Raw genomic sequence first — 21,996 nt, forward strand, 5'->3', positions numbered from 1 at the left:
CCAGTGGTGGAATGACTTTCCAGCCACGCTTTGAACAGCAAAGTCACTCCTCATAGATCATCTGTGCAAGCAGAATATTGGTTCATGATACACTTTGTTTCCCCCAACTTCCTCAGTCACATCTTGGTCTCCAAAAGCTTCATCATCTGTCTTCCCTGTACCCGAGTTTGTCCTTGTGTTTTTTTATATTGAAGGAAAAACATTCAAATAACTGAGCGCACAAAGAAACAATAGGAACTATATGAAGGATTTTCCTGGAAAGGCTTTTTGAAAAGCTTCTGAATTTCTGATATCAGCACTCTGTCATCATCTCCTTCTGCCAAATATTCATGCCACTTTTTCTTTGGAAACAATACTTACACTAAGTCTCTTTTCTCTAGTTTTGGATAGAGCCCCATAAGCTATAATCCCCATATCAAATACTTGGATATGCATATATCTTTGATTTACTTGCCAGGTGGGACATATTAGTTTGTCAGCAGAGCAAAAAAGCATAGCATAAACTAATGAGGATGATAAGAGGCAGAACAACTAGTGATTCCAATAATCCTGAAAGGAATGTTCATTGTTAATTTAGGCAACAATAAGCCAATAAATCCTCATTGATACAGATGTTAACATAACACTTTCTCTATCCTCTAAAAGTGAGTGGAGGGCAGGCCCATAATTGTTTTTGAATTGTTTTCCAAATAATGAATGCATCATGTTGAGCTATAAGCACCAATAAAGAACATTGTGTTTAATTTTAAAGTAAGTAATGTCATTAATTTGTTAATTAATTTGTAGTCTAAGTTTATAGCAAAATGTGTCTTAAAGGCTGCATGATGTGGTTTGAACTTATGTGTATCCTTTCATCTATTGAATAAAACAAGTGACCCTACTGTAATATTAGTAATATTAATGTATCTAAACACTCCTGCTTCTGCTGTTGGATGCAGTGTCAATCTAATGCTGCATTACTCTGGTGGTCTACTACACACATTTCCATGTCTCTGTCATATTGCTCTTTAGCTCATTAAATCATGTGTTGATGGTGCTCATACAGAATTTAAAGCACTGTCATTTTGTTCTGGGCTCATATGCAAACTGCCACTTACAAACCTATTTAACATTCTTTCTGGTGACGCCAAAACATTTCTAACAGCTTAATGACAGAGTGCTTTACAGTAAGTATTTAACACTATCAGCAAATATTGTAGAACATATTTTGTTTCTGTTGTCTGCTGCCCAAGTTGCTAACATAACACTTTAATGTTAAATGCCTTCAATGTTTCAGCACATTTTATTTAAAAAAAAGTGTTTTTTGGTCTTCCCTTCACCATTGCTGTTAAACTTTTGGTCACAGCATGCAGTACACATTCATGAATACTCTGAAATGAGCTGTAATTGTAGGTTGATGTTTTCATTTTATAAACACCATTTTCTGTTTGTGTTTTTCCCAATACTTCCTCTGACTGTGTAATTATCATTAACCTCTGACATGTTTCGGCATGCGTGGTATGTTGTTGTTGTTGTTATGCAATCTTGTGATTTGGTTGAATCAAACAAAAACACATATTATAATTTATCTTTGTCGATCCACATGCTCTCATTTTAGCTGCAGGGAAATACAGTAAACACAAAAAGAGAAAGGAGTGAGAAGCAGAAAAAACATCTCTCCTCCTTGTGAAAGGAGAGAGCAGTGAGGAAAGAAGGGAGGAGGGGGAGGGTAAACACACCCAGACAGAGCCATGTCTGACATCCACGCTGACTGAAAGAAGGAAGGACTGATACAAAGCCAGTGCGTCCGAGCAGAAGAGAAAAAGGAGAAGGAGGGAGGGAGGAGAATGCAAAAAAGACCGGCAGAGAAAAAGGCTAAAAAGATGCACAAGAGCTGCATCAGTTCTCGTCTGCAAGGAACAAAAAACATTGTGTTCGTGAATGGGAGCTGGTGAGCTCAGGCACAGGGCGAGTGCAATGAGAAACCAGGCAGACTTCAGTCTCTGCTGTTGCTGAGCACCCTCTCTCCCTCTGACTCTCTACTGCCAGCTAGGACTGAGCCTAGGTATGATAGACAGGCTTCTGGGTATGATTTGGAGCTTTGTTTTTTAGGGGTATGTTGATGGCTGGCTTTAAACGTGCTGTTATTTCTGATTGAACACAGTGTGCGACGTGGAGACGCCTCTGGTCGCCTGCTTACAGGGCTGCTCCCCTCCCTGCTGTCTGAGCCTGTTTGGGCTATGGTCCTGACTGAGAAGCAGAGCATCACCCAGATGCGGGGCTGCAACTGTATGGGAGGTTAAGCCAGTAAACACCAGCATGGGAGCCAAACAGATGAAATGGTAAGAGCAGTTTTTTATTATAGCATTATGTCAACCCAGGGTGCTGTTTTTGTCTACCGAGTGCATCCGTAGCAGAGATATAAATACAGCAGGGCAGGCCTATATTCAAGAGGATATGCATCATGGCAATACTCTTATCAGCATGCTGGATCAGGCTTAATGCTAGTAATGCATTTCACCATTGCATTATGACTGTGCTAGCTTAACTGTGCAGGTTATTGTTCACTGTGTTTACGATGCAGTAGGCGTGCCCCTGTCTCTCAGAGCTGGGCTGCTATTGCCTAGCAACCACTATGTGACTACCATTACCGGCTCTTCCATGACATGATCAGGATGGAGGTCATACATTTTAAATTGTATTACAATAACAATTACAATACAGTCTCACTTATGAAGATATGTTTTAAAGCCAGCATCCTTGCCTAGATTTAGTACAATTACAAGACGAGATGCGGTTCAGTATTTAACTCTAGCCTGGACATCCCAATATAGGGATCTGGCCTCTGTAAACAGTTCACAAGACAAAATTGACAAAACTTGAGAGGATCATTTAGGAAATAAACAAATATTTAATCATTTCAATGAAAAAAAAAACCGGTATGTTTTTCCAGTTACAGTACAATGCGAGTGAACATTTAAAGTCTAAGACAATTTTAACATATGTTAGGATTCAAAATATATACAATGCCAAAATCAGGTTTACAGTTTAGATAATTAAAAATATAAACAGGTTAACAAAACGGATCAGTCTAGGGGGGTTCCATTCAGATAACAGTATTAGATCTAAAGTGAAGTAGTGTAACAGTACATGGTTAAAACAGATGTTCATGATTATGCTCTTGATATTCTACTTAATGTCCCATTATGTCCCCTGAGTCAGTTGTAATGATAATACAAATTAGTAGTCGACTAGATGTTAATCCAGAGAGAAAAGGAGAGAGGGGGAAATATACCTTTTGGATACTCTAAAAGTTATTGAAAATGAACCACTCTAAATGTTTGGAAGGTGAGTCTCTCTTTGATGAAACTGATAATGATTAATAGCATCTAGAATAGAACCAGAGGCCCGAAGAGAACATTGATTTGGATTTATGGAGGAAATATAGTTGGAAGATAAATATAGGGGAGTACAAACCTCTGAAATGGTATGAACTGAAGCATATGTAATAAGTCAAATAAAGTACTGCAAACGTGCACTTCAATACAGTGGTGTAGTAAATGTACTTAGTAACTTTCCACCACTGCTGATCAGATAATCTGTTGCACTGCAGCTCATCTCCTGCAAATCTCAGTGCGTAATCCTTGGTTTGCCCATATGTTCCAAATCTGTATTTGTGTTTTATCTCGGTGGAGCAGACAACAGCGAGCGACTAAAGGACACCTTTTAGTTTATTGAACTGCTGCCTGCTGAGACAATGATAGAGGGTATCTTGATAATGTCATCGTCTGCAATGACAAAATTAGTTGAAGGCAACTGCATTGATCCCCTTTCCAGAAACACTTAGGGATAATCACAGCAGCATCTGATAAGAAGCTCAGTTCATTTCTTTTTTATGTGACTGGATGCAATTACTCTTTCTGAAGAGTGGGAAGGACTGAGCAATCAGAGGTTTCTCAGTGTGGTGACATTGTGGTCGACAATCCATTTAGTCTCATCAACTTTTGGATGAACCTCCATCAGATGTAAGAAAGATATCCAGAGAGACAGATATGTGAGACGAAGAATCATAATAACTTTTGTCAGCCATTGACTTTCCCTCCGGTGCCACCATGAGGTTGACATTTCTTATCCACTGCTGGTTTGGCGTGCCAATTAAAAATGATTTCTAACGCCATTATCAGGTCTTTTTATTTATTGATCTAATACTATTGATTTTTGACCAAACCAAACAGCTCTACTTTGTGTTATGTGCTAATAAGCACATGTTGGCATGCTAACAGTCCAAACTTGCATTGTCATCGTAAGCATTTAGTGTGCTGAGATTAGCTCACAGTACAGCCAAAGCCGCTTAATCTTGTTCTGAGTTTGTTTGGTGGCTCAGAGGCAGAATTTAGGTGCACAATAATAAACATTCACAGCAACGTGTGCACAATTATTCTATAAAGAGGCAGCGTGAATGCTAAAGTGACAGATAATACACGTGTTACGGGTTTACTGTCTGATGTGGTATTAGCTTGTGCTGAGTAATACTATTGGATAAGCAGAAAATCTCATCAACTACAATCTAAATCTCTACATATGTATAATGGGAAGAACATGTTCTTCCTAACTGAGCAAATGCAATCCCTCAGGACATTCTTTGGTGTTTAAACACAGTTTTATCCCACAGTTAAGTCCACAGTTATTTTTTCCCTCTCAGATTGTCTTGGCCTCAGGGACAGGGAGATGAATTGTGATGGTTCTTTATGCCTTCTCTCAAGCATAGAGTTAAGATCTATTTCTGCAGACGCAGGCTTGTTTTCCCATAAAGACACAGAGTGGAAAACGAAAGGAATCCCATGTTAAAGGAGCATGCATAATGCCATAGGTCACAGGTCACAGTAGCTGTATCCTATTTCTGAAAACACAGCGCATTGAAGATGACAGCCTGCCTGTACCTCAGGCTGCTGAAGATGCTGTCAGAAAACACAAATGCATAAAAGCTGCAAGAAAACCAGCTGCTCAGAGACCATACAGAATATGGTTTTGAAAAGATGGCCAAAGGGTTGGCAAACTATGTAAAGAATGTCCTGTGGGAAACATTATAGAGTTGAACCACTCTGTCCCCGCTGGGTATTTTTTCTGAACAATATTCCATACTGTTCTGTCATTATTTGCACATATTCTGTGATACACTGCATTCTTATGGGCAGTGCACATTTAAAATGTGATTAACTTACATTTGTATGCTCTTTGGGGAGTTATTAAAGGGTATATCTCCATTTTATGTTTCTGGGTTTATTTATTGCCATTCATTTGGCAGAGATGCAAACACACACACACACACACACACACACACACACACACACACACACACACACACACACACACACACACACACACACACACACACACACACACACACACACACACACACACACACACACACACACACACACACACTCATTCCTTCCTGTGCCCACCATCTGTTTCAGCCTGAGCTCAGCCAGCCCTGCTCACTCCCCCAAAGAGGAGTATGTTATCACCCAGTGCGCTGACACCCCTAAAGAAGAAGCACTCCATGATCAGTCTGAGGACCAAGGCGAACCTTGGGATGACAAATCTGAGCTGACAGAGAAGAAATATGTCACAGGTCGGTTGGCTGCACATCAACTCTTTCAGAGCAAGATGCGTTGCAATGAATCCCAACAAAGAAAAAAGAAAGAAAAAAGAATAGCTCCATAGCCTCATCTCCCCTCTAACTCTCTTCCCTTCCAGAGGATGTGTCGCTGTGCGGACTGTGTCCCTCCCTCGGGCACAATGTGCAGGAGGAAGAGAAATCCTGGGAGGAGCAGCTGGATGCCCACCAGGAGCAGCTGGAGAAGGAGATGCAGGAGGCCAGGAGGATGGTGTTCCGCCTACAGGTAAGTCCCGGTGATGACACACTTAAAAAGCAAACCACTGCTCCTTTGATATGAACACATTGACAGAAGGCACACGGACTACAGATGCACCATACTGTAAGAAGGTAACAGCTCAAATATAGCACACAGAGATTCTAGCCACGTACAGACTTCTGATCCTCTGCCCACATGTTCAAAATAGATCAAATACATTTGAGAAAAACGGATACAATAATAAAAATACTTTCAAATAAGGAAGAAAGAAACACCTGATTTGCCCTCAGCTCTATTGAAACGTATGAGATAGGACTCGTACCATCTGTGTTAAAGTTTCTACTTGGGGTTCATGAAGGCATTCGTTGATCACAAGATTGACCCTTCAGACCTCTATTTGTCCATTTTTATTGACACTATTTATAATCTCTCAACTGCTGCTCAGGTTGACAATTATATAATCTCTATTCTTCCACTGTAAAATCAATACAAAGCTGGTCCAGTATTAGCACATGCGTGAAAAGTAATCTCTGTGATGATTGATCCAGTGGCTACATGCCTCTAATGCAGTGAAAACAATACATGGGAATCTCCAGGGATGGCAAATATTGGATTTACAGTAGCTAATTAATAATATTGGATAACATGCTTTTATTTTGAAAGTACTTCATATTACTTGCATTTTACAGGTTAAAATATGGTCATTTAATCTAACTTATTTATTTATTTCACAGGGACAGTGCACAGCATTTAGCAAAAAAAATTATGTGCAACAATTTGAACATTATATTAAATTATATGGTGTTTTTATTATTTCTTTATTAATAGATAATCATTTTTCTCAACATATAGTATATATTTGAACATTAAATAATAGGTGGTATGCACTCATTATATTTTTATAAAACTGCAGTTCTCATAGACAAATAGACTTCATAAAGAAAACCGAACCAGTCAAATAAAAAAACCTATATTGATGGACAATACATTTCCATTATAATGCAAAGTCTTTCTTTTCTTACTGGGATCCAAATTTGAAAAAGTAGAACACATATTTTACATTCTAAACCCTTTTTAACTAGACCTCTAAATCAACTAAGAATGTCCAAGTATTTCAAATGAATAAAGTGAAACAAACATTGTAGCTCTTAGAAATAGAAATAGACCCTCAGGCATCCTGGATACACCACATTATACTTTGATTATGTTTGTGTCTGCACCTGTGTACTTTATAATGTACAGTATATGTGGGTTAGTTGCAGTGTGTGTTTACCCTTTCAGGCTTTTCATTATCCTTTACATTTGATACGGTTTAGTCCAGTTTAATTCTCCGGCTTTATTAGTGGGAATAGTAAACTTGTTGTGCAGCCAAGTATTAAAAGTCTAAATTGCTGTAAATACAAATACAGAAATAAATGATGCTCCCCTGCCATGTTTAGTTACATGATACTTTATATATATATATGTTTTGCCCTCAGTCGTTGCTGCTCCATGGCTCCCTCCCAGAAGAGGACCAGGATGGATCTGTGAGCATGGGAGACAGCCGGGCTAGCGCTGAACAGCAGCTGGTACAGTGCCCTCTCTCTGCTAACTCGAGAAACCAACACTTGCTCGCCTCTCTCTCTGTGTGAAGTGTCAGTGTCAGCCCTTCTGTTGTGATGATGTTTGCAACCATCACTCCTCTCCAGAGTGGAGACTGTAGAGCACAATTGAATCTCTCTGATCTGCTAGCCCTCTGTCTTGCAGGCCCACTGCCTCCTCATAGGTTTTGACATTTTTCCTTTCTCTAATTACGATCTCATACCCTCTCCCTTTGAAGGTTCTAATCCGCAGTCGCCTGGACCAAAGTGTGGAGGAAGGCCTTGATCTCAAGGTACAGTGAGTAAATGCAATTAGGTTTAATAGATGAGCTGGCATACAAGAAAAGAATGCCTTTCTCTAATGCCATTGTTCATTTGTGTGTCTCTCAGAGGGAACTCTTGAGAAACAAACAGGAGGCACGCCACCTTCAGGCCATCAAGGTAAACCTCTTACATTATTTTCACCTCTGTGTGCATGTTAAATCTCATAATAAAATATATTCCACTGTTGTGCTATTCTACACTGAGGATTCTGCAGTTTCTATTACAATAAAATGTATATACTCTTCACTTTTTATAAGACGTTAAAGTTTAGAGAAGGGTATGCTGTAGATGAGGCAGGTGGATGCTGTGTATCTGTATTCAGGTCTCTTATGGACGTTTCTTTGATCTCCCTCTCTCTCATTAGGATGCTCTGCAGCAGCGCCTGGCAGTGCAGGAGGACGCTGTGCTGCAGCTAAAGCAGGAGCTGCTGAGGTGCAACATGGCCAAAGATCAGCTGGAAGGGGAAAATGTGAGACAAGTGATGAATTCCGTTTGACACGATAAAATGTTTGACTTGCTTAACCTGTGCAGGAAGGTTTATGTGAGAGCAACATAACACTCTATATCAAGCCGATTATTTCTGTTTGCAGGCGGAGCTCAAACTCAAGTTGAGTGACCGGAACAAATTGCTTGGTGAATATGAGGTATCATCTTTTATTATTCACACTTCAGTGCATTCTTTGGATGGATACATTCATATGCAGACTTATGTCATCCATCTTTCTTTTCACATAGCAGCAGCTCGGTAGGAAAGACAGAGTACTGCAGCAGCAGCAGAAGCTTGATGACGCCCAACGTAAAGCACACGAAGTCAGCCATGGACGGGTAGGGATCCAGATCTGATTTCTAACAATATGAAGTAATATATCAATTCAAATATTAATTTCAATCTGGTTAAGTACAAAAGTTAAAAAAATAAATCAAAAAGCTTAACTATATGTGGATTTTATGGATATTATTTATCATAATAAAAAATGTAATGCTCAATGATTTCTCCAATCCAACCCTCTGGCACTTAGCCCCGAGCCTGTGGGTTTTTTACTGACTATATCAATATTTTCAAAGGGGTGAGAAATATGTTTTTAAAATGTCCTATTTGCAGTATGTTTTTATCAAACGTTACTTTAAGTGGTAAATATTGCATTTGTTAGGGACTATTTCCAGCTGTAGAATTACACTTGGTGAGTATTTAAAGTGATGAAGAAACATCACTCACTGCAACAGAAGCTTATTGATGTGTTTCAATAGCATTGTGTACAACAATAGGGGATTCAAAGGTAAAGCACAGGGGAATAAGGTTTATCAGGCTTTGGCTACGCTGGTAAGGTACTGATCTTATCATGGCATTTGTTGAACCGTATTATGAAAAATTACCAGCTTCATCCTTGAAAATCCGCCAGCCTTAATTACATATTTACATGTATTGTTGTTTATTTTTGCAGTCATTCAGGAGTGAAAGCGATGGTTACAGTAACTCTGTGGTTTCTACATCTCCTGCAGTATTCCAACACACTTCCCCAGTACGTATGCTTTTTTATAGCGGTCTTTATTTTAATACTATCAATTGCTGTATATTTTTGTCCATAGTGGTTATTGTATCAAAGCTCATTTCTAGTAAATTATAAAAAAATATAAGAAAAATTAAGTCAGAATGTTGTCTTGGTCTAAAACTCTAAATGATGACAAGGTTAACATGATCATGTAATATAAGTCAATATTTTGACGCACAGGATCTACTAAAACTAAATTGAAAAGCTAAAGGTCATACATTTCACAATCTCTGAACTTTTAATTATTAAAATATGAGACTTGTGCATTTTTATGTTTTTCTCAGTGGTAAATGTCTTCCAGACTTGTTGCCTTAATATGAAAATCGAAACCTTGCAGAAAGTGTTTAACCATAAAGAAGCTGTTTGTCACAGGGGGAGGAGCTGCAGCTGGTCCGAGAGGCCCTGCGTAGTCTGAGAGACGGTTTCTCTGGCCATGACCCCCAACACCACACGCTGGACACGTTGGAGCAGGGGGTGAGCAGCCTCATGGACCGGGTACACACTCTGGACAGCCAGCGCAGACAGGACCGAGGGGTACTTACTCACACACATGTCGGAGAAAATCTTAACGCATAGATGTCACCTAATGAGTGAGTCAACAACAAATCATGTTTACCATGGCTCTTCTTCCAGGAGGAATTTAAGTCCCCGGGACGCAGAGCCACCTCGACAGAGCGGGATTCCTGGCCGCAGAGCTCAAGTGAGACAAACAGAATCCTTGTTGTTTGTTTGGGATTTGTCATCCTCGGCAACATCTCAACTCTGTTGTAATCAAATTGTGCCATGCAATTACACTGCTATGTACAGTATGGAGTGGCTGTGAGGCGAGAGCCATTTCAGACTCTGGTTGTGAAAAACAGAATTTGTTGTGTTTGTGATTATTTCCAGAAATGGCACACTCACACAGCAGCCCGGGACTGGACACCGCCATCTCCACTAAAGTGCTCTACTTCACTGATCGCTCGCTCACTCCGTTTTTGATTAACATCCCCAAAAGGTGAGAAAAAACAAACAATTTATAACAGGTTTATAACGTTGTTGTTTTTTCCCCCTCACTGTAAGCATGCATGCATTTTAAGCAAATTGCTGTGTTCACCGACGACACATGGCTTGATCCAGGCATGACTTGATCTACATATAGATGCTTCAGGATCTTTGCTGTAAAATGTAAATCCTTGTCAAGCTTAATGTCCATGTGGGTGTATATGTGCATAGATCATGACTGACAGTGCGCTTTCACAGGCTGGGTGAAGTGACACTGCGAGACTTCAAGGCCGCGGTGGACAGACAAGGCAGTTTCAGATATCACTTCAAGGCCCTCGACCCGGAGTTTGGCACCGTGAAAGAAGAGGTAGGCGTGGGAGGAAAATTATAGCCTCTACTTCTTTTCACATCAACGTCAGCAGGCAAATATAAAATGGCAGTTATAGAGTAAGATATGCTAATAATAGCCGCGGCTGTGCCATACTTCAAATAACACTGCAGGAGGACTGAGTAGTCATTCTCACTTTCAATCCAGACCTTTGCTCGTTGTAGATGTGAGTGGTTCTTAGATATGTAAATGATGGATGTTGGCGCTTCAGGTATTCCAGGACGGAGCAGTCGTGCCGGGCTGGGAAGGGAAGATTGTAGCGTGGGTGGAGGAGGACCACGGAGAGAAAAGGTAGAGCCAAAAGCCACAGAACACCACTACAAACCTCAGTTGTTGCCACTGGACCAGGATCTCACTGAGAGCACTTGTGATGCCATAATAGAGAATACTAATAATACAATTAACTTGGACCAATGGGTTTAACACCAGTACGATACCATGTTTTAAATGTGAATGTTTCATATGAATAATCTGTTCTTTGACATTTAGTACCACCTTTTTTGATTTTGAAGGTATGAATATTATACATTTTTGCTGTTTCTAAATGAATTTGTAAGACTAAAAATGTATGGTCATGTAAGTGATGTGATCCATGAATATGTAATATGAAAGATTGCTTTTTTTATTTACAAATAACACATCAGGACCGGTGCTCTTAAAAGCTGTAAACGTGCATAACATGCAAACCTTAAAATAAAAATGTTCACTGACATTTTCCACACGTTCCAGATTGCCAAATAGTGATGTTGATGTTCTGCATCAATTTTGATGTTTTAATAAACATGAATTATTGCAGCATGTATCATTTTGTTGTCAATTATTTAACGTGCCTAGAGTAATTATATTGTACTCCAGCTCAAAGCCATTATACACCTACACTTGTACACCCACACATTAAAAACAAAAGCAATAGATTGTAATTAAAGTCAATTTTTTTGGGGGGTTAAAAATTACGCTTGCTGCTGTGTGTGTATCAACCCACAGGGCACGGGACAAAGTGACACATTTGTTTCAGTAAAACATTGGGTCTCATTCAGCTATTGTTTTCATCTCACTCTTTTATCAAAGCGTGTGGCAGATTTGTAGTGTTGTTAGCATAACCTTTCAGCAGGACTGAAATGGAGGGACTGTGAACAATATATCTATTTCTTTCTGCACTGATGTAACAGGAACATGATCTAGCATCTAAGCCATTCGGAGCTGAAATCCTCCATGGGTTTAAATTGGATCAGTGGACCAATAGAGTTATTTAAATACACACATTGAATAATGCAAAAACTATGATGCTAACTTAATCTGATAATATGATATTCATGTGTTTTAAATATATTTCTAAAATGTCAAATTGAACTATAGATACTTTTTTGTTATGTGAATAGATACTTTTTTGTTATCTGTGAAAGCCAGATTCTTTTATCCATCTCAGTAAAAAGTATTTTTGATTCCTCCTAAAAATATTAAGAGAAGTACAAAATAAGGACAAATTGGCGAATCCCAGAAATTCACGGGTAGAACGAAACAAAAACAAATCATGGATACAAATATGAGAGGGCTTTTATTTGTATATATCGTTTCCTGCACAAAGCCAGATGGATTTGGAACAGACCAGTTTACAGGGGAGCTGTCTATTGTTTTCAGGCTTTTCAGATTGCATAGCATGAATTCAGTTTGTTTTGGATATTTGGTTTGAGGTAATCTCAGTGTCAGCTTCACAGTTTCTTCTGCCCATTTCCAGCACTACTCACCTCTTTTCTTCATTATTAGTTTCACTATTTAGTCAAATTGTCATAAAAAAACATCCACTCTCAAAGTTAGCGTTCGATTCTTCTTATTGAAAATGGCCGATGCAGTGTCTTCAATAACAGGTTTGGGGAGTTCTAGAAGCAAATAGTAGACATCCTCCACCTCCAGTAAGACGTCGTCCTGTAGACAAATACAATCACCGCTCAGTGTTACTCACAAAAGCAGAACGATAACCGCTATGTATTTTTACATTATATTAATGACATCCCACTACGCACTGACACGCATTGGATTTTAAAGTTGTTCATAACTGTTCAAAGGAGTGTGTAACCGGTTACCTTGGAGATTCTCAGCTGACACTCGGACATGGAGCAAACCTTTGGCAGATCCAATGTGATCTCCATGCTGCGAGCAACCCCTTCCTTATCTGTCTTCACCTCGAGTTGGTACTCAGGCTTCTGAGGCTGCACAAATGTGGTGGAGATGACCTGGATCAAATCCATATTTATTTGCTCTGCAGGTCTGAAGTCAATTTGGGCTCCAGAGCCCTGGTGTTGTTTCTCTGAGCGTAGAGCGGTTATTTGCTGCAGGAGGTCAGCTGGGGTCTGACTGGCTGTAAAAAGAACACGATAGATTATTAGGAACTTTGGTAGAAGGTGAAAGATAATACACCTGCAGCGGCAACGAAAAATAGATCCACCATAAAGGGCTTGTGGCGGCTTATTGGGTATAACACGTTCTGCCCTACCTGTGTCTGTTTTACTGGAGGTGTAAGGCCACTGCCGAAACCCAAGGCGGCGGTGCAAGTCTTCTGGGTTACTCTTTGGGCTACAGCTGACGACAGTGTACTCCTGAGATAACCTCATCCCATGATGCTGCTGGGCAAAGCTCAGGGTCAGCATGTACACTTCTGTTTTGTCTTTATTACTTTCCTGTAGCACTGCAGGGTTAAATGCCACATCCAACACAGTGCAGATACCTGGAAAAAGAAAAACTACAATGTATTGTTTTTTTCTTCTGACGAATTCGATTCGGTAGCTTGTGATGCTGCACAACTTTGACTTTTACTCTGACCTTCATTCTCGTCTGTTTCCAGTTTTCCTGCACACACAGGTAAAGGCCTGCTGGGATCCTGAGGTGCAGGCACATGTTTCCAGCTGCATATGTTGATGTACAGTGACCCTTTCTTTGGCTCCTGTTGAGAACACAGATGTAACACCTGTCAATACACACCCTATCTCTAAACTAAAACACACACAGGGGTGGCAGCTTTTCTATTAAGGGATAGAAAGTAGAGTGGAAGCAATGTTCACAAGGGAAAAGTCCATTCCCATTTTTTAAGCTAAAATATTGTAAATAATTACCAGTTAAGCTTCGGCAGAAATATTATTTGTCAGTTTGTTCTCAATCTTGTGACAGTAAACTGAATAGTTTTGGGTGTGATACTGTTGGTTGAGCAGAACAATCCATTTGGAGATGCTTAAATGGTCTATGGGAGTTTGTGATGGGCAACTTCACTATTTTCTTTATTTGAAGATTACTCAATAAATGAAAAATAATTGTTTAATCTTATCTAGTAATTTTGTGATTATATAGTTTAAGCTATTTTAGACAGACAAGTGCAGTAGATGATACACATTGACCTTATTGAGCATTGTCACAGTGGACACACATTCACTTACTAAGAAAAGTGTAACTTAGTAAAAGCAATACTTTTTTCTGTCAATGCCAGGCATTACACCAAATGCTGTGACCATTATATTCTGTGTCCTTTTCACAGGGTAGCCTACTGCTAAAATGTTGATTGTAACAAGTTGCCAGCAATAGTAGCCTACTTGTAAGTCATAATCAAGGAGAAACAAAACGTATCGTTTTCCTTAATACAAAGTTGAAAGGCACAGATGCTTTTTGGAAAGAAAGGAATGCATTCATGTTTAAAGCGTCAGCTGTGGCTTTTTATTTGGGTCATTTAATTTGGTTCCACACCTGTAATGTAGCTCACTTACTTGGCACGGGTCTATTATTAATGAGAAACACCCGTGCTTTCCCTGCTGTGACGCACTGTTTGTCGTCACAGAGAATTTTATATTGCAGGTTTGGTAGTTAAACTTATCTAGTGACCGTTCATTTTTAAGGTAATGCAAACGACGCAACTTACCAGCATTTCAGTGCGAATACAGGAGTCTAGCTCAGGCGGTGCACTGAATCCAGCTCCTTCTTTCATCTGCTTCTCTATCAACTCGCGGTATGCTGCGGGGTCATTTTGAGAAAGATCATCCAGGATGGACCAGAACTGGTTGACTTGCTGTAAAACATCCCCTGTGCTGCCAGACATCTTGAAGTGACTAACTTTGGAGTTAGCAAACACTAATGTTGAGGCTAGCAAGCCACTAGGTAGCGAGTGAGTGTTAAATAGTTGGATTTAGAACAAATAGCTTGTCTACAGTATAATCATTTAGTTGTGCTATTAAATTAGGCTCCAAATATGAAACAAAGATAAATAAAACACACTTTGGTTAGTTCAAGTCTGTGAAACAGCTAACGTGTCTTAGCTAATGTTGTTAGTTGCTATGGAAACTGGTTACTCAGAAGCCGCCTGGTGGTCAGAGGCAGAGTTGTAGCTCAGTAATCACATCGGACACAGTTTAATAAGAGGCATAATTTATATTCAATACATACAAAAATTAACGTAAATATGCATAATGTATTTTGATTGTCTTAATGTGTACATAATACAACGGACATTTAAAGTAAAAATATCAACTTTCAAATGTCTCAAACATCAACAGCATCCTTTGCTTCTTCTTTTTGAGCCTCCCTCAGCCCTCAGTAAGTCTGCAAAAACAAAGAGTCATTATAAGCAAGCGGTTTATTAACTGTACTTCTACAGTTTACTGTTATTTTCTAGATACCAATACTACAGTGGCTCAATGCTGGTGGTGTATACAATTGATTATTGACTGATATGACTTGAGTGGAGTATACTAACAAATATCCTCATCTAAGCAAAAATAGCATTTTGAAAACTCCAATTCAAGTAAAAATCCAGCAATATATTATTATTCAAAAATTAGTAATTCGTAATGTATTACCTTACCTAATAATAATGTTGAGCATTTGCCAGTTCCAGCTTCCTAAATGAAATGATTCTCTTATTTTTCTTTTGTCTTATATGATAGTTAAATGGGCATCTTTGTTGGTAAAAAAAAAAAGAAAGAAGCATTTTGACAATGTCACCTTAAACTCTAGGACACTTCTAGACTAATTGATTTGTTGGGGAAATAATTTGCAGATTATTCGCACATCTAAAAAGTCTGTTTACTTCAATCATGTCGTAGATCCAGCCCAAGAATTCAGCAACGTTGGTGTAAACCCCTGGATGGTTGGGCTCAGCACAGCCTGTCCCCCAGCTGACGACCCCTACCAGCCTCCATACATTTTCATCCTGGCAAACCAGAGGACCCCCACTGTCCCCCTGGAGAGGTAGACACAAACACTAAACTCACCCAGCTTTCATCATGCCAGGGTTTTACCGTAAACAAGTCACATAAAAGAGGATGAATCTTTAAAACGCCTCTGCAAGCCAGTGTTCAAAACATAACTCTGACCTGGCATGCATCCACTTTTCCCTCTGTGTATCCTGCACAAAGCATCCGTGGTGTGATCTCTCCATTGTACATGCAGGAGCTGTTGCAGTTCTTTGTGCTTATTATGGGAACAGGCGCCTCTTTCAGGGTGTCAGGTGAGTGAACTGAGCGAGAAGACACAGGTTTAATGCTGCTCTGTCAATACACCTGGCACACTGTCATCATGTGTGAATTAGACTTGCAGCAGATGTTATTTTTAGAGCAGTACTGCCTCACCACCGTCAGGCTGTGTGTATCCCCATCCAGAGATCCAGCACTGTGTTCCTCCTGGAAGATCATAGTCGTACTGAGGCAAGCAGACGGGCCCAATTGTATCTGGTGTCAGAATAATTTACTTAATTATTCTGACAGGCTGGAACATGATAACTTGGTTTATGTTTTTTTATTCAGATATGTTTTGTAGTTGTAATGGCTTTTTATTCAACACTGTTTGAGAGACCTAGACTGGATTTATTTCCACTTGTTGGGGTTTTGTCTTGTAATAGGCTCCCTCAAGTTTCCCTTTACTGCGAATATGTTTGGGTACACAAGCCATTGTTAAATAGGTCTCATAAGTCTTCCTCAACTTGAAATACTATTTTTCTCATGTTAGTTGTGCAGAATGATGAATGTGCAGAGTTTGACACTCGAAGGCTGTTGTATCCACTCCATGGGGAAAGTGTCTCTGTGCTCACCTTAAATCACATTTAAAAAAAACTTGTACAGGCAGGAGAGATTTCATAATATGGAAGCCGATCGTTGTCCAATGTGCAATTTACAGCAATGTGGTGTTAAAACTTCAGGCCTCCAGTACACTTAAACTGTAAATAGATTCTCAGTGAAGTAGTCTTAAACTTTGGAAAGTACAAATATTTGCACATTCATTGAGTCGGGATTTGTAAATGAGGAAGGAGTAGATCTAATAATTTTTTTTTCGAGATAATTGATACCCTTTTATGGTTCAAGAGAGGCTTGTTTCCTGAAATGTGTCAGGATAAGAAAATAAACAGTAAACTGAGGTCGAAGCATTGACATTTTGTCGTGTGTTTGAAGCACCGCTATCTCTTTTGTGTTCAAAGGTTTCAAAGAGCCTCACAGACTGACCTGAGAAATTTAAAGGTGTCCGCAGTTTCAGAAGTGCTATATCACTGTCGTGGCTCCTGTGGTTATAGTTCTTGTTGTAAATGATCTTCTCCACCGCATATCCTGTGTGCTGAGCCATTTTCGCAGGGCTGCGGGTGACAATACCAGCGTAGACCACCCAGCTGGACACCTGAGGTAGCCTGTAGCTGACATTTGAGAAAAGAAGCAAGGAAGAAGACACTGATAAGAACCGTCATGTGTCCAGTGAGGCGCAGCTGCTAATGACGGATTATTCTCCTTCTAGTCCGTAGCCCCGGCCCTTTAAGTGCTGTAAGGTCAGCTGTCTTACTTGTGCACACAATGGGCAGCTGTGACTACCCATTGACTGGTGATGATGGAGCCTCCGCAGGTGTGACGGTTGCTGTAGTAGAGGCTGACCTGCCAGGGCCACCTGCCCAGCGTGGCCTCGACCCCCCCGATTATCCTGGGCAGCTTCGCTCTTGTCCCACACTCTAAACAGAGATCCATTCATCAAGGAGTTGGATTGGTCAGAAAGCACAACAGCAAATGGCAGCATTCACAAGCTTTAGTGTTATAATGGAACTTCAGGGTGTTGGATTTAAAATCACACACAAAAAGTTAGGTTAATTTGCTCACCGAAACATTGCAAAGCGATAACCTTCCCTGTGATGCAGTTCCCCCTAAATGAAAATAAATGGTGTAACTAATGATGCATAATTATTATGCGGTAGCTTTCTGCTTCATTACCAGTATGATGTCCTCAGACAAATTGCCTTACCTGAATTCCCACATATTTTCCAGATTGCTCTTGTGCTCCGAGGCAATTTGTATAAAGCCATCAGTAAAGTTTGGCCCGATATCAGTTAGATTCACTCCTTTATGCTTGGTCAGTCTGGTAAGAGAACATATGCAAACATGGTGGGAATGAGTGTTCAGATCATTCAGACTCATTGAGGCAAATTTGCAAATGAAGTATTGGAAAATCATAAATAAGCTGGGACTTCAACCTTGGCATAGCCGGCTTCGATTCAAACTATAAGTTAATGAGTGGGAGCTGCAGTCCCAATCAGTGTTAAGGGTGTACGATTATGTCCAAAGTGAAAAACCTCAAATAGCCGAGCTGTCTGCAGACCAGCGTTCCCAGTGAAGAGTTCCACCTCTCGTAGCACACTGGCAGCCAGGTGGGCAGCTTCCCCAGCTGGATCTCCAGCAGGGAGTTCTCCGGGCTGATTCTGTAAAACACTGAACCTGATTGATTGAAAATCTCTCCCGAGACAAGCTCTTAGGCAACAGTAATGAACGAGCCTCTTTTATAAGTGGGGAATGATTAGGAAAAACACAAGTATATATGCTAATACAGTCAAGGAGATCGTTATGAGTGATGTTTTCATGTCAGTCAATGGGCCTGTCTCAAGAGTGAACAACAAGATGATGTTATTGATTGATAATTTCACAGCTATTAAACAAAAAATCAAAACAGCCAGCACACATCCTGCAGTATTTAATTCATGGATGAAAAGGGGAGGAAACACAGACCTTTCCTGGGGTCAAAGAGAGAAATGTCTTCTGTTACGTTGCAGAAAGACGTCTCCTTTGTGTCCCCAAGTCCCACTGGACTTTGGGAGTAGGAAGGCTTCAGCAGAAGTTTGACTAGATGAAGATGTAGGTAATCAGACTTTTAATAAGCCACTGACAGAGCAAACATGAAGTGTATTGTTTTGACTAAATGTTAACAGAATTAGAATTAGAACCTCAGAACAGACAAACCCTGTGTGGTACAGCAACACATTGTACCCTGAAGTAAATGATGTAATTAAATACTTTCACAAATAGGACTTCTGTTCATTAGAAAAACCATTTGCTAGTTTTAAAAGCCTCTCAAATAAGAGAAGGTGTTGCTTCGCCTTCAACTACAATCTTTTAAGATCATTTTAGTTGCACCTTCCACACATTTTCAGTCCTGTCAAATGCTGATAATAAACGCCCTTAAAAATCTGCCAAGCTCTGAAGCTCGAGTAGCTGTTGTACTGTTTTCCTGGTTACAGTTAAGCTAATTTACTGATTCTATCTCAGCACAATGACTCACCTAGAAACCAGACACCTACAGCCAAGCCTCCCAAGAGTCCGACAGCACACACCGCCGCCAGCAGCCTCACTAGCCTCTGAGCTGTAAAGAAACAATTAAGACCTTTCATAATGCCTGCTAAACCTGAGAGAAATAACTAAATGTCAACGGTTACATTCAGTATATAGAACATTAACAAACAGGACTAGATTATTGATAAGCTATATTCTATACTGCACAACACTTAAGAGTTGAAAAGCAAATCTATACTGTGACATTTCGATCCAAAAGCTTTATTTCTTATCAATGAAGTGTAAAGGATTGTATTCAGTGCAAAGTCTTTTGTTTTTGTACTGGTGATGCCCATCGGCGGGTGCACCACTGGAGCTTACCGTGAGTCGTCGGGTGAATCCCTTTCAACCAGCCCTGCACCCCCTTGGGCTCCGTCACTCCTGCAGCTTTCTCTGAATGGAAGGGATGGCTGACAGCTGCCGGGTTCTCAATCACTGATAATGTGTCTCCATCAAAACTCTAAAATAAGTCAAGTTAGCCAGTCAGACCTGATAAAAGCTTGTTTTGTTAACGTTTTTTTGCAAATATATATAATATAACATCTGCTCCTCAGACACAGTGCACTTGACTCTGTCAGATTTAATTAGGAGATAAGTAAACATGAATATTATCAAGACTGCGCACTCCGGATGTATGGAGTCCGAGCTATAGGTGTGTTTGCTATATCTCCTCAACATGCATGATAGAAATTAGCATGTTAAAGTCTTGGGATGTCTGTTTAGGGTCTTGTACAACACATGCTACACAATACTTGTTATCAAAAAAAGTTGTTTCTCTCTGGAGTGTTTTGGTTGGGATTACTCCTCAACGAGCAGCTGTTTCTAAAAGCAACATATTGAGAGTATTACAGTAATTATAAAAAAGCTCTTCTTCATCGACGTGAGATGCAGACTCGGTATGAGCATGTTACAGTACAAAATCCTCCTAAATAAAAGCCACACCATCGGCTCTCTTGTATTAGCTCTAGGGTGTAGCTACACAAATCATTTTACATTTGGAATTCGCATCAGTTGCTTATAATGCAAAAGAACACTTGACACATTCCATGCAGCTGTGTCATTATAAGATGAACCTGAATCATTTAAAAAATAAACCAGTGACCGGAACATGTGTGATACAAGTTTGAAGTTAACGCTACATGTGTATCAGCAGCTGTTACTGTACATTGTGATGGTGAAAGTAAAGAGGTGTCAGGATTGCACACATTAGACAGATGGAGCAAGTGAATATTTAGTCTCCCTTTCTTACCATGTTTCCCCGTCGTACAGTCCTGAGGAAAAGGCAGCGGTGTCCGTGCTCATCTGCAGGCCTGAGCTGGAGGTAGAGAGCTGTGTCCCTCTCGCAGTGGATGCACCATTTAACAGAATGCAACTCTGGATTTTCCCTTCACAAAGAGACAATGAGGTCAGCAGTGGAGCAGAGAATGAGGCTGTTGTTCGTCCAGGGGGGGTCACAGGGCCTGTTGAAGCAGGCTGAACCGGGTCTTTGTAGGGGGGGAGCATCTCCAGAGATACCTCCAAGCTTAACTATTGATAGGACACCGGGTGTTGCTCGGTTACCCTTTTTACCCGTGCCAAAAGATTGGCCATTTGCACCTGAGACATTTTATTACCTGACAGTTTGTAGGTTCGGTGAAAAGGTCATTATTGCAGATTGTTGAAAGTCTCATATCATGTCAATCCCCGTCATTTGGAATCCAAAGCTATCATCTCTCAACACTCAGAAACAAAATGAATGTTTTCTGTCTGCTCGCTGACAGATGAGACTTTCTCCCTCTCCACTGCTCGCAGTCATACGCTTTCAATATTCCTTTTCTGTATTCAAAATGTCGTCTTTGTTTTAAGTGCTATGAAAAAGGAAGCGTGAGTGGCAGCATAAAGCAATCATTAACTCTAAGAATAGTACGAATAATTAATAACTGAGATGTGCTCTTTGAAAAAGGTGAGAGGCTTATTTAAGGGAGATCAAAGCCTGTGTTCACGTCGCCTCTCAGACGAATGATTGATTTATTCAAATGAAATCTGAAATGACTTATTTAATCCAGGTTAAATAATATGTAATACAAAGGTTGTTTATGTATCTCCTATATGCATGGCGCGGGATGAGTCGGAGTCCAGGTGATGGGAAAAAATGCCAGGAAGAAAATTCCTCCTTGTCCAACTGTCAAGGCCGAATCTGAGAAACGGCTCAGATCTGTTCCACTCATGTAACAGGTGCCATGGAAATATTTGGAAATCAAACATGGAGAAATGACCAATGCAGTATTTGCATTAATTGAACGTGAAAGAGCAGCATCTGAAATGAGTAACACTAGGGTTTGTGAAGTTTATAATGTTTGATAATATTAGCAATGGGCTCAATTGTTCTTGTGCAGAAGCAAAATGAAGAGCATCGCCAACAGCTCTTCCTGGGACTTGTTGTCTCCCTCTTCTGGTGAAATGTATTCTCCCAGAGAGTCGAAAGTAGTTCACAGAGCTGCCATTCACTTTGTTAGAAATCAATGGGCAAAGAATAAGGGCATTTTCATTCAAGGACATGCATGTACTGTAAGTGATCGGTTCTTCTATGAAATGATTATTTATCCTCCATCAAAATAATATAAATAAATAATAATATATAGTCCCAGATATGAAAAATGTGCCTTGGCTAGGTATTTTAGTCACACAAGAAGTTAATGTTGTGTATTTACTATTTATCCTTTT

At 40.0% G+C, this 21,996-nt stretch overlaps 3 protein-coding genes across 5 annotated transcripts; 1 reads left to right on the plus strand and 2 right to left on the minus strand.

The window, feature by feature from the left end:
* Positions 1-1,709: 1,709 nt before the first annotated feature.
* dixdc1a (DIX domain containing 1a) lies at positions 1,710-11,484 on the plus strand. Of its 2 annotated transcripts, none has more exons than XM_034097686.1 (16): positions 1,710-2,044; positions 2,144-2,321; positions 5,457-5,614; positions 5,740-5,885; positions 7,337-7,426; positions 7,678-7,731; positions 7,829-7,879; positions 8,127-8,231; positions 8,353-8,406; positions 8,498-8,587; positions 9,205-9,282; positions 9,685-9,846; positions 9,946-10,012; positions 10,201-10,309; positions 10,555-10,663; positions 10,896-11,484. In XM_034097686.1, the coding sequence occupies exons 2-16, from the start codon at positions 2,299-2,301 to the stop codon at positions 10,977-10,979; spliced, it is 1,380 nt and encodes a 459-aa protein (XP_033953577.1). In that variant the 5' UTR covers positions 1,710-2,044; positions 2,144-2,298; the 3' UTR covers positions 10,980-11,484. The 2 variants fall into 2 exon arrangements, with proteins under 2 accessions (XP_033953577.1, XP_033953578.1); XM_034097687.1 differs by having other exon boundaries at positions 8,501-8,587.
* Positions 11,485-12,220: 736 nt separating this feature from the next.
* On the minus strand, positions 12,221-14,992 carry pih1d2 (PIH1 domain containing 2). Of its 2 annotated transcripts, none has more exons than XM_034097918.2 (5): positions 14,586-14,992; positions 13,502-13,622; positions 13,176-13,406; positions 12,766-13,040; positions 12,221-12,607 (listed from the first exon to the last, which is right to left on the minus strand). In XM_034097918.2, the coding sequence occupies exons 1-5, from the start codon at positions 14,760-14,762 to the stop codon at positions 12,470-12,472; spliced, it is 942 nt and encodes a 313-aa protein (XP_033953809.1). In that variant the 5' UTR covers positions 14,763-14,992; the 3' UTR covers positions 12,221-12,469. The 2 variants fall into 2 exon arrangements, with proteins under 2 accessions (XP_033953809.1, XP_033953808.1); XM_034097917.2 differs by having other exon boundaries at positions 13,176-13,421.
* Positions 14,993-15,089: 97 nt separating this feature from the next.
* On the minus strand, positions 15,090-21,070 carry LOC117457085 (transmembrane protease serine 5-like). Its single transcript, XM_034096956.2, has 14 exons — positions 20,907-21,070; positions 20,543-20,678; positions 19,615-19,753; positions 19,244-19,324; positions 18,694-18,807; positions 18,264-18,399; positions 17,936-18,049; positions 17,794-17,837; positions 17,486-17,648; positions 17,158-17,342; positions 16,291-16,389; positions 16,036-16,178; positions 15,750-15,902; positions 15,090-15,262 (listed from the first exon to the last, which is right to left on the minus strand). The coding sequence occupies exons 1-14, from the start codon at positions 20,936-20,938 to the stop codon at positions 15,254-15,256; spliced, it is 1,548 nt and encodes a 515-aa protein (XP_033952847.1). The 5' UTR covers positions 20,939-21,070; the 3' UTR covers positions 15,090-15,253.
* Positions 21,071-21,996: the final 926 nt, after the last annotated feature.

The sequence above is a fragment of the Pseudochaenichthys georgianus genome, chromosome 13 (genome assembly GCF_902827115.2).
Source record: "Pseudochaenichthys georgianus chromosome 13, fPseGeo1.2, whole genome shotgun sequence".
NCBI lineage: Eukaryota > Metazoa > Chordata > Actinopteri > Perciformes > Channichthyidae > Pseudochaenichthys > Pseudochaenichthys georgianus.

Coding starts and splice junctions, on each gene's coding strand:
- dixdc1a (XM_034097686.1), top strand. CDS start 2,299: ATGGGAGCCAAACAGATGAAATG. Junction 7,427..7,677: donor CTAGCGCTGAACAGCAGCTG/GTACAGTGCCCT, acceptor CTCCCTTTGAAG/GTTCTAATCCGCAGTCGCCT. Junction 9,847..9,945: donor AGCGCAGACAGGACCGAGGG/GTACTTACTCAC, acceptor CTCTTCTTCCAG/GAGGAATTTAAGTCCCCGGG.
- pih1d2 (XM_034097917.2), bottom strand. CDS start 14,762: ATGTCTGGCAGCACAGGGGATGTTTTACAGCAAGTCAACCAGTTCTGG. Junction 13,422..13,501: donor GGAAACAGACGAGAATGAAG/GTCAGAGTAAAA, acceptor AATACATTGTAG/TTTTTCTTTTTCCAGGTATC. Junction 13,041..13,175: donor CTCCAGTAAAACAGACACAG/GTAGGGCAGAAC, acceptor TTCTTTTTACAG/CCAGTCAGACCCCAGCTGAC.
- LOC117457085 (XM_034096956.2), bottom strand. CDS start 20,938: ATGACCTTTTCACCGAACCTACAAACTGTCAG. Junction 17,838..17,935: donor GAAAATATGTGGGAATTCAG/GTAAGGCAATTT, acceptor ATTTTCATTTAG/GGGGAACTGCATCACAGGGA. Junction 17,649..17,793: donor TATCGCTTTGCAATGTTTCG/GTGAGCAAATTA, acceptor ATCTCTGTTTAG/AGTGTGGGACAAGAGCGAAG.